At 43.3% G+C, this 15,526-nt stretch overlaps 1 protein-coding gene across 5 annotated transcripts in view; it reads left to right on the forward strand.

The window, feature by feature from the left end:
* The window catches only part of Dpp6 (dipeptidyl peptidase like 6), an 890,647-nt gene that overhangs the window by 540,731 nt on the left and 334,390 nt on the right, over nt 1-15,526 (forward strand). For all 5 annotated transcript variants that reach the window (XM_013123747.3, XM_013123748.3, XM_005084206.4 and 2 more), the window contains exon 3: nt 14,208-14,306. In XM_013123747.3, the coding sequence (XP_012979201.1) occupies nt 14,208-14,306 (99 nt within the window). The remainder of the gene's footprint in view (nt 1-14,207; nt 14,307-15,526) is intronic.

The following is a 15,526-nucleotide window of genomic DNA, read 5'->3' on the forward strand; positions in this document are numbered from 1 at the left end:
TCCTTGGGTTCAGTTCAGTGATTAATTGTGTGTTTGCCTCTGCTTCCATCAGTCACAGGATGAAGGCTCCCGGATGGTTATAGACATCAAGTTCATTATCAGGAATGGGCATTCGAGGTGGTCCCTCCACTTTGCTTAGCTTGCCAATTGATGTTATACCTTTAGATCATTCGAGGTCACTCTGGTGCCTGATCTGTCTTCGATCCTATGATTCCCTCTTCCCCCTATTCTACCCCCACCCCCTCAACTTCCTGTTCCCCCATGACCAACTCCCTTCCTCTTTACCCCCTCTATTCTTCCCAGGTCCCACTCCCCCCCACCCCTCGCCGTGTTCCCCATCCATTCAGAGGATCTTGTCTCCATCCTCTTCTCTTGGGTACTATGCATATATGCATATCTTTTAGGTTCTTTCCTGTTTCCCAGACTCTCTATCTGTGGAAGTGCAGACTGGCACTATCCTGATCCATATCTAAAATCCATATATGAGTGAGTACATACCATGTTTGTCTTTTTGCGACTGGGTTACCTCACTCAGGATGGTTTCTTCCAGTGCTATCCATTTCCCTGCGAATTTCAAGATTCCATTGTTTTTTTCTGCTGAGTAATACTCCATTGTGTAAATGTACCACATTTTCTCTATCCACTCTTCAGTTGAGGGGCATCTAGGTTGCTTCCAGGTTCTGGCTATTACAAACAATGCTGCTATGAACATAGTGGAGCAGATGCCCTTGTTGTATGAACCTGCCTCATTTGGATAAATGCCTAAGAGTGGAATTGCTGGGTCTAGTGGTAGATTAATTCCCATTTTCCTGAGGAATCTCCATACTGATTTCCAAAGAGGCTGTATGAGTCGGCATTCCCACCAGCAGTGGGGGAGTGTTCCTCTCTCTCCACATCCTCTCCAGCATAAATTGTCATTGGTGTTTTTGATTCTAGCCATTCTGACAGGAGTAAGATGGTATCTCAGAGTTGTTTTGATTTGCATTTCCCTGATGGCTAAGGATGTTGAGCACTTTCTTAAGTGTCTCTTGGCCATTTTAGCCTCCTCTACTGAGAATTCTCTATTTAGTTCTGTACCCCACCTTTCAAGTGGATCCTTTGGTGTTTTGGAGACTTGTTTCTTGAGTTCTTTGTAAATTTTGGAGATTAGCCCTCTGTCAGATGTAGGGTTAGTGAATATCTTTTCCCATTCTGTGGCCTGCCTTTTTGTCTTTTTGACTGTGTCCTTTGCCTTACAGAAGCTTTTTAGTTTCAGAAGGTCCCATTTGTTAATTGTCGATCTCAGTGCCTGTGCCACTGGTGTTATGTTTAGGAAGTGGTCTCCTGTACCAACTCGTTGAAGAGTATCTCCCACTTTCTCTTCTAAAAGTTTCAGTGTGGCTGGATGTATGTTGAGATCTTTGATCCATTTGGACTTAAGTTTTGTACAAGGCGATAAACATGGATCTATCTGCAGTCTTCTGCATACCACTACCCAGTTATGCCAGCACCATTTGTTGAAGATGCTTTCTTTTTCCACTGTACAGTTTTAGCTTCTTTGTCAAAAATCAGGTGTTCATAGGTGTGTGGGTTAAAATTAGGGCTTTCGATTCGGTTCCATTGGTCTACCTGCCTATTTTTGTGCCAATACCAAGCTGTTTTCAGGACTATAGCTCTATAATAGAGCTTGAAGTCAGGTATGGTGATGCCTCCTGAAGTTCCTTTATTGTATAGGGATGTTTTGGCTATCCTGGGCCTTTTGTTTTTCCATATAAAGTTGATTAATGTTCTTTCCAGGTCCTTGAAGAATTGTGATGGAATTTTGATAGGGATTGCATTGAATCTATAGACTGCTTTTGGCAAGATTGCCATTTTTATTATGTTGATCCTACCAATCCAAGAGCATGGGAGATCTTTCCATTTTCTGGTATCTTCTTTGATTTCTTTCTTCAAAGACACAAAGTTCTTGATATACAGGTCTTTCACTTCCTTGGTTAACATTATCCCCAGATATTTGATGCTGTTTTTGGCTATTGTAAAAAGTGATGTTTCTCTGATTTCTTTCTCAGTCACTTCATCACCTGTATATAATAGGGCCACTGATTTTTTTGAGTTTACCTTGTATCCTGCCACATTGCTGAAGGTGTTTATCAGCTCTAGGAGTAACCTTGCGGAGTTTTTTAGGTCATTTATGTAAACTATCATATCATCTGCAAATAGTGAAAGTTTGACTTCTTCTTTTCCTATTTGTATCCCCTTTATCTCCTTTTGTTGTCTTATTGCTGTAGCTAGAACTTCAAGTACAATATTGAAGAGATATGGAGAGAGTGGACAGCCTTGTCTTGTTCCTGATTTTAGAGGAATTGCTTTGAGTTTCTCTCCATTTAGTTTGATGTTAGCTGTTGGTTTACTGTATATTGCTTTTATTATATTCAGGTACGTTCCTCTTATCCCTGATCTCTCTAGGACCTTTATCATGAAGGGGTGCTGGATTTTGTCAAAGGCTTTTTCAGCATCTAGTGAGATGATCATGTGGTTTTTCTTTTGCAGATTGTTAATATGGTGGATTACATTGATAGATTTTCTAATGTTGAACCATCCCTGCATTCCTGGAATGAAGCCTGCTTGATCATGGTGGATGATTTTTCTGATGTGTTCTTGAATCGGGTTTGCAAGTATTTTATTGAGTATTTTTGCATCAATGTTCATGAGGGAAATTGGTCTATAGTTCTCTTTCTTAGTTGTGTCTTTGTGTGGCTTGGGTATCAAGGTAATTGTAGCCTCGTAGAAAGAGTTTGGCATTGAGCCTCCTGCTTCTATTGTGTGGAATACTTTGACGAGTATTGGAATGAGCTCTTCTTTGAATTTCTGGTAGAATTCTGCACTGAAGCCATCTGGGCCTGGGCTTTTCTTGTTTGGGAGACTTTTGATGACTACTTCTATTTCATTAGGGGTTATAGGTCTGTTTAGATTATTTATCTGTTCTTGATTTAGTTTTGGCAAGTGATATCTATCCAGGAAATTGTCCATTTCCTTTAAATTTTCAAATTTTGTGGAGTACAGATTTTCAAAGTATGCCCTGATGATTCTCTTGATTTCCTCAGAGTCCGTTGTTATGTCCCCTTTTTCATCCCTGATTTTGTTAATTAGCATGTTCTCTCTCTGTCTTTTGGTTAGTTTGGACAGAGGTTTGTCTATTTTGTTGATTTTCTCAAAGACCAACTCTTTGTTTCATTGATTCTTCTCAGTGTTTTCCTGGTTTCTACTTGATTGATTTCAGCCCTCAATTTGATTATTTCCTGGCGTCTGCTCCTCCTGGGGGAGTTTGCTTCTTTTTGTTCTAGAACATTCAGCTGTGCTATTAATTCTCTAGGATGACTGTTCTCCAGTTTTTTTCATGTGGGCACTTAGTGCTATAAACTTTCCTCTCAGCACTGCTTTTCAAAGTGTCCCATAAGTTTGTGTATGTTGTGTCTTCATTCTCATTGAAATCGAGGAAGTCTTTAATTTCTTTTTTTATTTGTTCCTTTACCCAGGGATGGTGCAATTGTGCATTGTTCAATCTCCATGAGTTTGTAGGGTTTCTGCGATTTGTGTTATTGTTGAATTCTAATGTTAATGCATGGTGGTCTGATAAGATGCAAGGGGTTATCCCAATTTTTTTGTATCTGTGGAGATTTGCTATGTTTCCTATTATGTGGTCAATTTTAGAGAAGGTTCCATGTGGTGTCGAGAAGAAGGTATATCCCTTTGTATTTGGGTGGAGTGTTCTATAGATGTCTGTTAAACCCAGTTGGGTCATAACTTCTATTAATTCTTTTCTTTCTTTGTTAAGTTTCTGTCTGGAGGTCCTGTCTAGCGGTGAGAGCGGAGTGTTGAAGTCTCCTACTATTAGTGTGTGAGATTTTATGTGCATTTTGAGCTTTAGTAATGTTTCTTTCACGAATGTAGGTGCCTTTGTATTTGGGGCGTAGATGTTTAAAATCGAGACTTCGTCTTGATGTATTTTTCCTTTGATGAATATGAAGTGTCCTTCTTCATCTCTTTTGATTGATTTTAATTTGAAGTCTAATTTGTTAGATATTAGGATTGCTACGCCTGCTTGTTTCTTGGGGCCGTTTGATTGGAAGATCTTTTCCCAGCCCTTTACTCTGAGATAACATCTGTCTTTGGTGTTGAGATGTGTTTCTTGTATGCAGCAGAAGGAAGGGTTCTGTCTTCGTATCCATTCTGCTAGTCTGTGTCTTTTTATAGGCAAGTTGAGGCCGTTGACATTGAGGGATATTAATGACCATTGATTGGTGATCCTTGTTTGCGCTTGATTTATTGTTAGTGAAGTTATTTTGTGTAGTTTCTCCTCCCTTTTTCTTTTGGTGTTTTGTAAAGTATGATTATATATTGCCTGTGTCTTTGTGAATGTAGTTATCTTCCTTGGCTCTAGGTTTTCCTTCTAGCATTTTCTGTAGAGCTGGATTCATGGATACGTATTGTTTAAATCTGGCTTTGTCATGGAATATTTTGTTTTCTCCATCTATGGTAATTGAGAGCTTTGCTGGATATAGTAGTCTGGGCTGGCATCCTTGTTCCCTTAGCGTTTGTAGGACATCTGACCAGGATCTTCTGGCTTTCATCGTTTCCATTGAGAAGTCAGGTGTAATTCGGATAGGTCTGCCTTTGCATGTTACTTGGCCTTTTTCTTTAGCTGCTCTTAATATTTTCTCTTTACTCTGTAGGTTTGATGTTTTGATTATTATATGGCGAGATGACTTCTTTTTCTGGTCAAGCCTATTTGGTGTTCTGTAAGATTCTTGTACTTTCATAGGCATATCTTTCTTTAGGTTAGGGAAGTTTTCTTCTATGATTTTGTTGAATATGTTTTCTGTACCTTTAAGTTGAAGTTCTTCACCTTCTTCTATACCTATTATTCTCAGGTTTGGCTTCTTCACGGTGTCCCATATTTCCTGGATATTTTGTGTTAAGGATTTGTTGGTTTTGAGATTTTCTTTGGTTGTCGACTCTATATCCTCTAATGAGTCTTCAACACCTGAGATTCTCTCTTCTATCTCTTGTATTCTATTGGTGATACTTGCATCTGTAGTTCCAGACCGTTTACTGAGCTTTTCTATTTCCAGCATCCCTTCATTCTGTGTTTTCTTTATCGTTTCTATTTCAGCTTTCAATCCTTCAACTGTTTGAGCTGTTTCCTTAATTTTCTTGGTTGTTTTTTCTTGGTGCTCTTTAGATTCTTTGAGAGATTTGTTTATTTCTTGAATTTTTCCCCCATTTCATGGATTTTTTGTTTGTTTTTTCTTCTATTTCTTTAAGGGATTTCCTCGTTTCTTCTTTGAGGGTCTCCATCATCTTCATGAAATAATTTTTAAGGTCTGTCTCCTCTTCTTCATCTATGTAGTGCTTTTTGGGTCTTGCTGGTGTTGGATTCCTGGATTCTGGTGGGGTCATGTTGGTGTTTCTATTGCTGAGTGATCTCTTATTCTGTCTTCTTCCCATCTCTTCTTCCAGTGGGTGCTGGTGGGGTCTTTCCGTCTCCACTGGTCTCCTTCCTTACTGCAACTGAAGCTGGGGATGCTGAAGCTGGACTCGCTGGGGTTGGGGTCTTAGAGGGGCTGATCTCTTTCCTGAAGCTGGACTCCCTGGGGTTGGGGTCTTGGAGGGGCTGATGTCTTTCCTGTGTGGGCGGCTCTTCTGGAAGCCGGGAGGGTCCCCGAAGATGGAGGGGGATGGGTGAATGGCGGGCGGTCCCCGCTGGAGACCCAATCTCACCTGAAGCTGGGCTCCCTGGGGTTGGGGTGTTGGAGGGGCTGATGTCTTTCCTGTGTGGGCGGGTCTTCTGGAAGCCGGGAGCAGCCCTGAAGATGGAGGGGGATGGGTGATGGGCGGGCGGTCCCTGCTGGATACCCAATCTCACCTGAAGCTGGGCTCCCTCTATTTAGAGATTTTAAATCTATTCTTTCCCATTAACAAAATCTCCAATAAAATGGCAACAATATTGCATATTAAATAGAAAATATTAATAACTATACTAGTTAGAGTTTATATTACTGTGAAGAGACACCATGACCAGGGCAACTCATAAAGGAAAATATTTAACTGGGGCTGGCCTACAGTTCAGAGGTTTAGTCCATTATCATCATGGTGGGAAGCATGGTGGCATGCAGGGAGACAGGTGCTGGAGAGGTAGCTGAGAGATCTACATCTGGACCCATAGGCAGCAAGAAAAGACAATGAGCCACTAGGCCTGGCTTGAGCTTCTAAGACCTCAGAGCCCACCCCCAGTCACTTCCTCCAACAATGCCACACCTACTCCAACAAGGCCACACCTCCTAGTAGTGCTAGTCTTTATGAACCTACAGAGTCACTTTCATTCAAACCACCACAGCATCACACTAAATTAGTTTTGAGCTCTTACATTTTCCTTGTAGATTCTGGAAGTGTGGCTGCAGCTATGAAGAGAAGATCTATAGCACGTCACTAAACAATTTCTTGTCAAGCACTCAAGTCTAATATAGTCTGATTTCCTCAGATACACCAAGAGCTACAATCGGCTTCTCATTATTTAATCCCTAGATCCTTAAGCAATCTGTGTTCTTTGCAGTTTTGAGGGGTTATTTCTACAAGATTGGGAGAGTAGACAGTACAAGTGCTTACAGGGCATGAGCTAACCTGGTTTGACGCAAGCTAGAAAGAAAGAGTACCTCATCCAGTATGTACCGGCAAACATTGTGCTTTTGTGTGCTGGTCAACAGAAATTTGGAGATAGCAGTAGTTTCGTTGGTCAGGTTGAGATACAGCAACAAAATATATTAAGTCATGGGCAATGAATAATGAGTTTTTTTATACTATTGAAGGGTGAAATTTCAAGTTTAAAGTACAGCTGAGGTCGTTTTCTAGCAGGATTTCCCTTTGGCTTGCTGATGGTAGCTTCTTGCTGTGTCTTCATCTCTCTCTCTCTCTCTCTCTCTCTCTCTCTCTCTCTCTCTCTCTCTTTCTCTCTTTCTGTTTGGTGGGGGTGGTGGCAGGGGACTGCACATAAGAAGAGAAACTCTTCTGCCTTTGTCTCCAAACACAGTCATCTCAATGTTTAGGGCCCCAACAAACAAATGGCGGATGGGACACCATTCCATAAAATCAATTTATGTAGGTGTCTTTGATGGCCTTTGGCACTAACAGTCTGCCTTCTCACCTTCTAAAATTGACACCCCCCTAATTATAAGAGATAATCACTACATCTTGTGAGGACTTGAGTTTGGGCCCCAGATCCCGCTTGAAAAGGCCAGGTGGGATGGTATGTGCTTATCATCCCTGAACTGGAGAGGGAGAGACAGGAGGAGGTAGCTAGCTAGCATGGCCTATTCTGTGAGCTCCAGGCCATGAGAGCCCATATTCCATATTTCTATTTTTAAAGATTGCCTTTTGTTTTCTCTCTCTCTCTCTCTCTCTCTCTCTCTCTCTCTCTCTCTCTCTCTCTCTCTCTGTGTGTGTGTGTGTGTGTGTGTGAGTGTGAGTGTGTGTATGTGTGTATGTGTGTGTGTGTGTGTAAATGCTCATATGTGTAGGTGCCCACAGAAGCTAGAAGAGGGCATCAGATTCCTTGGTGCTAGAGTTAAAGGTGGTTATAAGCTATGTAACTTGGTTGCTGGGAACCAAACTCAGATTCTTAGCAAAAATCTTAACTGCTGAGCCATCTCTCTATCTCCAAAAGAGACTATTTCAAAGAAAAATGGATGGTGTTCTTGAGGGTAATACCCAAGGTCACTCTCTAGTCTCCACATACATGCACACAAACATGTATACACACATGAACAGTCTCTCCTCCCTCCCTCTCTCTCTTACACACACACACACAGAATGAAGTGCTGTACATGATTGTACACTGTAATGTAGATAAACATGGAAGCATGATGCCTTTTGATGATTTTAGTTTTCTTTTAAGGGCATAGGAACCACTTTGAATTTACAGTGATGATTTCACAATTCTGAGACTGTGATGAACCCACTAAGCAGAACCGTGGCAGAATGAACTGACGTGTAGATTTCATTTTATTTTACTTTTAAATACAATCACTTTTTCTAATTAATATGTATATCAATAAGGGGGTAAATAGTGAACACATACACACATATGGCCTATCTGTGTACAGTAAGGTGAAGTCATGGGTACTAAGTACTGAGTAGATGTAACTTATTAAATGACAATGGTCAATAAATAGATTTTAAAGCTTTCCTGTATTTTAAATATGTAGAGAAATGCACTGAAGGGCATGAAGAAGGTTTGGATACTTCTTATGTATTATAAATATTAAATGAATGTCTTGTTTTATGGGCATGTATAATACTGAAGGCTTAGTTACCAGGATTTCTATTCTGCTTCTATGCTGTTAGTTTTCATGGGTGGCTTTGAAGATGTGGACTCGTAGGAAAAAGTCTTTCAGGGTAAATTATCATTTGTGGGGCTTTTATAAACTGTGGACATAACCATGAACACTATGCTGCAGCAACACTGAAATGAAATAAGCAAAAGCAATGGGGTGGGTTGGAAAAGCAAAGTTTTCTGCTTTGCGGAGAAGCTGGTTGGGCATCTACAATGTGGGAGATCCCAGAAAATATGTCCCCCTCTTTAAAAGAAAAAGGAAAAAAAGCCAAGCTCATACAGAATAAAAGTATGAAGAGAGTGACAGATTCAATGCTAGCTCTTTGTAGAAGAAAAGATGTTGTGGCCATTATGATCCAGTCCAAAGGAAACATCCTACAGAGTGGTTGAGGGCAAGTTTTCCCATAAACCCTTCTGCTGTCACTCACATGAGGTGAGGTGTCTCAATGTCATTCTCAATCCAACCATAGTTACTTAGTTTTTTATCCTGGGTTGCTGCATTCCACAGCAATTCTGCAGAAAAGGATACTGTGTTGTGTTTTGGCATCAGTTACACTGTGTGGCAAGAGAGAGTGACCCTGGATCTCAGTTGTAGCCCTTCTGTCTTGGTTCTGAGCAGAGGTGGAATCTGATGAACCATCCACATTGGCTGGACACTAGCTGGGAAAGAAGTTGGAAACCCTCAGGTTCATGTTGCGTTTTGCCAAGCACTCCCTGTCCTGGGGTCTCATCATATACTGCAAACATTTTCTACTTGTGGTAAGGACAAGGGAGGGTGAGCAGTGTCTGAGGCCAGTGCCCCTAGGCGGCTGTTTGTACTTTAACTGGAAGTCTCATGGGAAGTGCTGCTTCCGGCTCATGGCAGAGCCTGGTGTAGGTTGCACAGGCAGACACACACTGGCAGAGCCAAGCAGGTACCCTGAACTCTCACAGAACCCTTCATGGTGGTGCTGGCTCATTGAGTGAGGCCATCAGAACACCGGAGTGTAACTAGGCAGCCTCCTTGCTGATATCCTCTTCTTCCTCTTCCCTCTCTCAACCATCTCCTTCCTTTTCTGCCTCTGTCCTCTCCTCCCTCCTCCCCCCTCTTCCTCTTCTTGTCTTTCTTTTGTTTGATTTTTGAGACAAGTTTCTGTATGAATCTGAGGTGAGCTTTGAACTTACAGTCTTCCTGGCTGAGCTGCAGTTACAGATATGAGCATCTATTCACCATGTTCTTCCAAAGCGTTTGTAAGGGCATTGCTCCGTGTTAGAGAAGCCGTCTGACTGAGCCTTGGCATGTGAGTCCCACTGCCTCTGGGGCGCTCCCTTCTGCAGCCTGTGTCTCCTTTGGGTTTGGAAACTGAGTACCTGGGCTGTCCCTTCTGCCTGCTGCACATCTTTGGAGAAGTCCCATGATGTCTCAGTGGCTCCAGTTTCCTTCTCTCAGTGGCTATTCTGCCTTATTCTGTGGGGGATTTAAGAGGCACAGTGCCACTGATCCTTGAAGATTGTCCAGTAGTGGCCTTCACTTGTCACAGGAACAGAACATCACAGGCAGACTCTGGAGAATACTGTCCCCACACAACATGTCCAGGAGGAGATGAGACACCACACAGTACATATTGCCGATGACACTGCTGCATGTCCTAGGGTTGTGGGAATTACTTCAAGTTTTTAAGTCCCTACTAATAAAGATGTCCCCAACCTTGGCCTATTAAACATCAGTGTCCAAAACACATCTTAGAAAAAGGAATGGGTCTTAGGCATATATCCAAAAGATGCCCATTCATACAACAAGGATGTCTGTTCCACTATGTTCATAGCAGCATTATTTGTAATAGTCAGAACTTGGAAGCAACCTAGATGCCCCTCAACCGAAGAGTGGATAGAGAAAATGTGGTATATTTACACAATGGAGTACTATTCAGCAGAAAAAAACAATAGAATCCTGAGATTTGCAGGCAAATGGATGACACTAGAAGAAACCATCCTGAGTGAGGTAACACAGTCACAAAAAGAGAAACATGGCATGTACTCTCTCATATATGGATTTTAGACATAGATCTGGGGAGTGCTAGCCTACAATCTCATGGACAGAGAGTCTGGGAAACAGAACCTTCATTCAGTGGCTGATGGAAGAAGAGGCAGACTCCCACTGCTAAGCACTGAGCTGAACTCAAGAAAGCCAGTGATAGAGAGGGAGGACTGCTGACCAAAGGGATTAAGACTGGGCTGGTTTAACCCCAGAAACAGCTGACCTGACAAGGGTTAACTCTTGAATCCCAGGCATCAGCCTGGGAATCCTGCAGGGACTGATCAAGACCCCCTGAATGGGGGTGTCAGTGAGGAGGCCTAGGTAATCTATTGGGCCTTGGGCAGTAGATCAGTACTCATCCCCAAGTATACACATGGACTTTGGACTCCCATCCAACAATGTGAGATGCACTGTCACCCTGAACTCTTGGGGGAGGGTCTGGGCCCTGCCCTGGATGAAATGACAGACTGTGAACACCCCCATGGAGGTCCTCACCCTCCCTGGGGAAATGAGGTGATAATGGGGGGCTTGGGGAGAGGGCATGGGAGGAGGGGAGGGAAAGGGAGAGGGACCTGGAACTGACTTGTGAAGCAACCTTGTTTCTAATCTAAATTTAAACTTAAAAACAAATAAGAAAAAAGAATACAAAAGAAAAAGGAGTGGGACTGTGCAATTCACCTTAATACTAACCCTCATGTCTACATCACCCCACAGCACGAGAGACCTGGTAACCAGTATGACAGGTTGATTAGAAGAACCATATTCTTATCTAGAATCAAGCTAAAAGGCTGATAGAAAATTACTTTTCAATGAGTCCTGAATTTGCATAGGGAGAAATACCAAGTGTCAAAGCTCCTTGCTACTTCTCTTGTCCACAGCTTGAGGCTGACTGCTGGCTTATAGTTGGATTCCTCATCTTGGCTCCATGCATGGAGAAGTTATAGAGGAACACACACACACTGATGCATAGCTGCCCCGAGAAGCAGCAATATGAGTTCCTCATGTACCTGGAATGGAATGGAATCCTTGAAGGAAGTACCAGGCAGAAACCCACAGAACCCAAACACACATATGTAACAGAGGGTGAGAATATCAAAAGGATAGAAGAGACTGGAGGTTGGGGAGTGCCTCACCCTAAGCTGGATCTACTGTGAGAGGAGCTGGAATCACATCACCTACTTAGGCAAAGGTCACATGATAGCTGCTTGGGAGCCATGATCCAGACACTGTGTCAAAACATCAGCATCATTGGTAAGGCCACACAGCCAGGAGGCTCCCACAAACCAGGACTCCTGTGTGGCAGAAGTTGGTCCCCAATATAGTGGAATGTCAGTTTAACCCAAGGGAAGATTAAGGCCCAAGGAATTCAAGTCCAGAGGGAAAATGGGAAACATCACTTTAGGTTTTTTTAAAAGAACTATAGATGTGATTAAAGAAGATATAAATTAAGGAAGCAGAGCCACTGGTCTTGGAAAAGCTAATCAGGGATTTTAGGAATTAAAATACAGTGGTTTACATTTAAGAGCTGTGTGGAAAGGCCATCAGGCACATTGAAAACCAACGAAATCTGGGAGACAGGACTGAAGGAGTCAGCCAGATGTGCTCAAAGATGTGGAAGCCAGCAAGAGCTGTGGAGGCTGTCTGTCTGTCTGTCTGAGGGGCTGTGGGACCTAGGTAGAGCTTCAGAAGATAGGGCATGAAGGACAGGGAGAGCGATACTGAATGAGGTAACTGCCATCATTTCTGATGGGAAGACTCACTTGTTCTTAGGCAGTAGATACAACAGACTCTTGCCCCAGATTTGAAAAGGAAACCCACAAGAGAACATCATCTAACAGGGTTTCTAAGCATAACGAGGATTTATCTACCTTTGTCTGGAGCTGCTTCCTGAACATGCCGCCTGCTTTCTTTGCCAATAAACCGCGTCCTCAAAATACCAAACCCGCTGGTAGCCCTTCCTAGTGTGAATGTTCTTTTGTTGCCTGCATCTGGGTGAAACCTTTCTTTCCCTAGGAAAGCCTTCCCAGAGTCGCTCCCTCAGTCTTGCTCCTGCTGACCGTGAGGTAGACCTGCAGCCTCGAGACTCTTGCACTGTTGCCATTGTGTTCTACTTGCTTTCCTGGCTTTGGCTCCTGTGACTTCATGAGCTCGCTGCATTTGGGCTCACCGTGGCTCATGGGCACATCAGTTAGTAGATCATGTCCATATCACCTCAGAAGTCACAGGGAGTGAGTCAGACTGTAAGCTAGTGGGTTACACAGTAGCCACACCAGGGTCCAGAGGCATAGCAGAGAACAACTATGGAATATATACCTGTTTCTGGGCAAAGTTAAGTTTCCTTCCTAAATAGAACACATACACACACACACACACACACACACACACACACACACACACTGCTTCTACCACAAACTTCCATGTTTATTAAAAACTTCAAACACATGGATTCTCCAGTCATTTCTGCAATATGTGACATCCAGAGAAGCCAGAAGGAAGGACCTCAATAAAGCCTATGAACTGAAATCCTAAAAGCATCGGGAACTTTGAGATGGTTCTTTGTTCCATCTGCAGTCCCCACAAAGCCCCTTGCTGTGGTCCAGACACACTACACATTTGGAAAGAAAATTTTTAAAAGACTGGAGCTACAGAAAGCAAGCATAACGATGGCCCCAAGGTGTCTCAACAGTCAGACACTGGAAAAAACCCACAAACTTAACAACTAGAAGCCAAATGCAAAAAACAATGACCTGGGGCAGATTGCTTGGATGTCATGTATACAGTCTTAGATTCAATCCCCTGCACCCCTGAAAAAATAAACAGTCATAAAAATCAATACCACCTCATACAGGATACACACACAGCTGGTTAACTGAGATCACCCCACATCATAGCTGAGCTGATGAAATGAAGACACAAGTCTTTAAGGAAATCCAGTGGACTTGGTATCCTCTGGTTAAGAAGACAGGGAAGAAAGCAAGCATTCTAGGTAGGCAAAGCGTCAAACCCTTCTATTGAAGGTCTTGTCTCTTATTCATGTAAAAATAAGGCGAGTAACTTAGACAGCCTAACTTGAGTACTCCAACCATTTACTTGGGCCTCCTGGAGATCCTTGGGTCTTTGCTAAGCAGACAAATGGACTTTGTGGCTCTAATGGAGACAGCCTCTTCTGAGGGAGAGCACTTTGACTTCTGTAAATAGGATAAAAACTGACAGATTATCAAGCCTACTTGAGAGAGACCATTAACTGAGCATGTCCTCTACAGGTGGAGATTGTTCACCAACTTCCAAAGTTTCTTCCAGGTGCTTCCAGTCGAGATGAAGAGGGAGGTCCTGGGAGTTTGCATACAGATATTTGATGTATTCATTGATCTGAACAAGAACTAACCCTTAACCCAAAGATGGCCAGAGACAGGTGACACTGAAGGATGTTTCCTGTGTCCTTCAACACCTAGCAACCAGCTTGTCTACACAGGACTATTAGACACTGTTTTGGACAAGCGTGTCTTTTCTCTTGATCACTTCTGTGTCTAAGAAAGGAGAGAGAGAGAGAGAGAGAGAGAGAGAGAGAGAGAGAGAGAGAGAGAGAGAGAGAGAGAGAGAGAGAGAGGGTTTGCGAGTGCACATGTAGAGGGGATTTTACTGAACCGTAATGGCTTTGTCATAGTTTTTGATAGTTTTATTAAAGAAAAGCAAGAGTGGCTTTCATCCACTGTCCACAATCCATAACTGTGTTAAACTGTTTCTGAGTGGCTATCACAGTGCCTTATGTGGCTTTTTAACCATCACACTGTTTAACTGTCTCTGTCCTTTTTTTTTCCCCAGCGGAAGATACTAGTCTGTCTCAAAAGAAGAAGGTGACTGTGGAAGATCTTTTCAGTGAAGACTTCAAAATCCATGACCCGGAGGCAAAGTGGATAAGTGGTTAGTTCATAGTCCATAGATCACCTGGGGGTCCCTCCTGTCCCACACACTCTCTGTCACCTGGTGTGGGAGCTTGTCCTCCCCTTCCCCTGTGGCTGTGAAGCTCTGCAGGTCTGATCTCTGGCTGGTGACTGTCAGCACATTGTTGTCATAAGACCATGTAACCCTGGGATAGCCATTCCTTACTCTACAGGCTGCCTCACAGACATCCCCATGGCCTCAGCTTTGTGAGAAATGGGTCTGTTGAGGACCCATCCTCCATCATCCTCCATGTGTCACCTCCCTCCTGGAGCCATTTCTTCTCTCAGGGAGACGAGACACGTTGCTAAGCAACAGAGCCCATGGTGCTGCTCTGCTGAGCCTGCCTTCTCCATGATACTGGTCTTCTCTGCTGCAAGATCGCTTTCATGCACCAGGGAACTAGCTGTGACCAGGGACTGTGCTAGGTCACTGTCAAATCAGAGATCTGTGGAGATGCTGGGAAATATACCTTCTCATTTTATAGTTTGGGGATCTTTTTCTTAACAAAATGAAACAGAACAAGGTAGAGAGAGCAGTATCTTCCTGACTCTTGATGCTTAGAACGATGAATTTCATCTAAGGGGGTCTGAAATCCATGAGCCCTCTCTTTGACCCTCACTGGCAGGTGGCGTCTCTCCTGCTATGTCCATGGCTGGACTTTGCATTTTTCTCCCTTTAGGAAATGCCCTTGACCCCTCAGGTTGGCAAGCCTTCCCAGTGTGTCAGGCTCAGGCCCAACAATAGGACATTCCAGAGAATGACAGATTTCCTGAGAGCCTGACATGGCAGAACTGGTCTGCAGCACAGTGAACTGGCCACCCACCCGACCCCTGACATGGCAGAACTGGTCTGCAGCACAGTGAACTGGCCACCCACCCGACCCCCTGTTTTGTGTCATTTGCACTGTACTGAGTGACATGGCATTGTTAGTCATTTGTTATCCAACAGTCCTGGGAAGGCTTCCCATGCTTTGCCGACTCAAAAAAAAATTCAATTAGCGGTGCTCTCACCTTCTGGCTCTTCCTCTGGGCAGTGATTTCTCTTTTGTCTGTACTCTGAATGTGGTATTAGTTTCCAACCCCAAGGTTAGCTCCATCCCCGAGAAGATCAAGAGATGTGTGTTGCAAAGTATGTATTTTGTAAAGTCTTCAGAGAAATGACAAGTGGGGTGTTGGGAGTGCCTGCGGATGGAGACCCCG

The sequence above is a fragment of the Mesocricetus auratus genome, unplaced genomic scaffold (genome assembly GCF_017639785.1).
Source record: "Mesocricetus auratus isolate SY011 unplaced genomic scaffold, BCM_Maur_2.0 Super-Scaffold_100676, whole genome shotgun sequence".
Classification (NCBI taxonomy): Eukaryota; Metazoa; Chordata; class Mammalia; order Rodentia; family Cricetidae; genus Mesocricetus; species Mesocricetus auratus.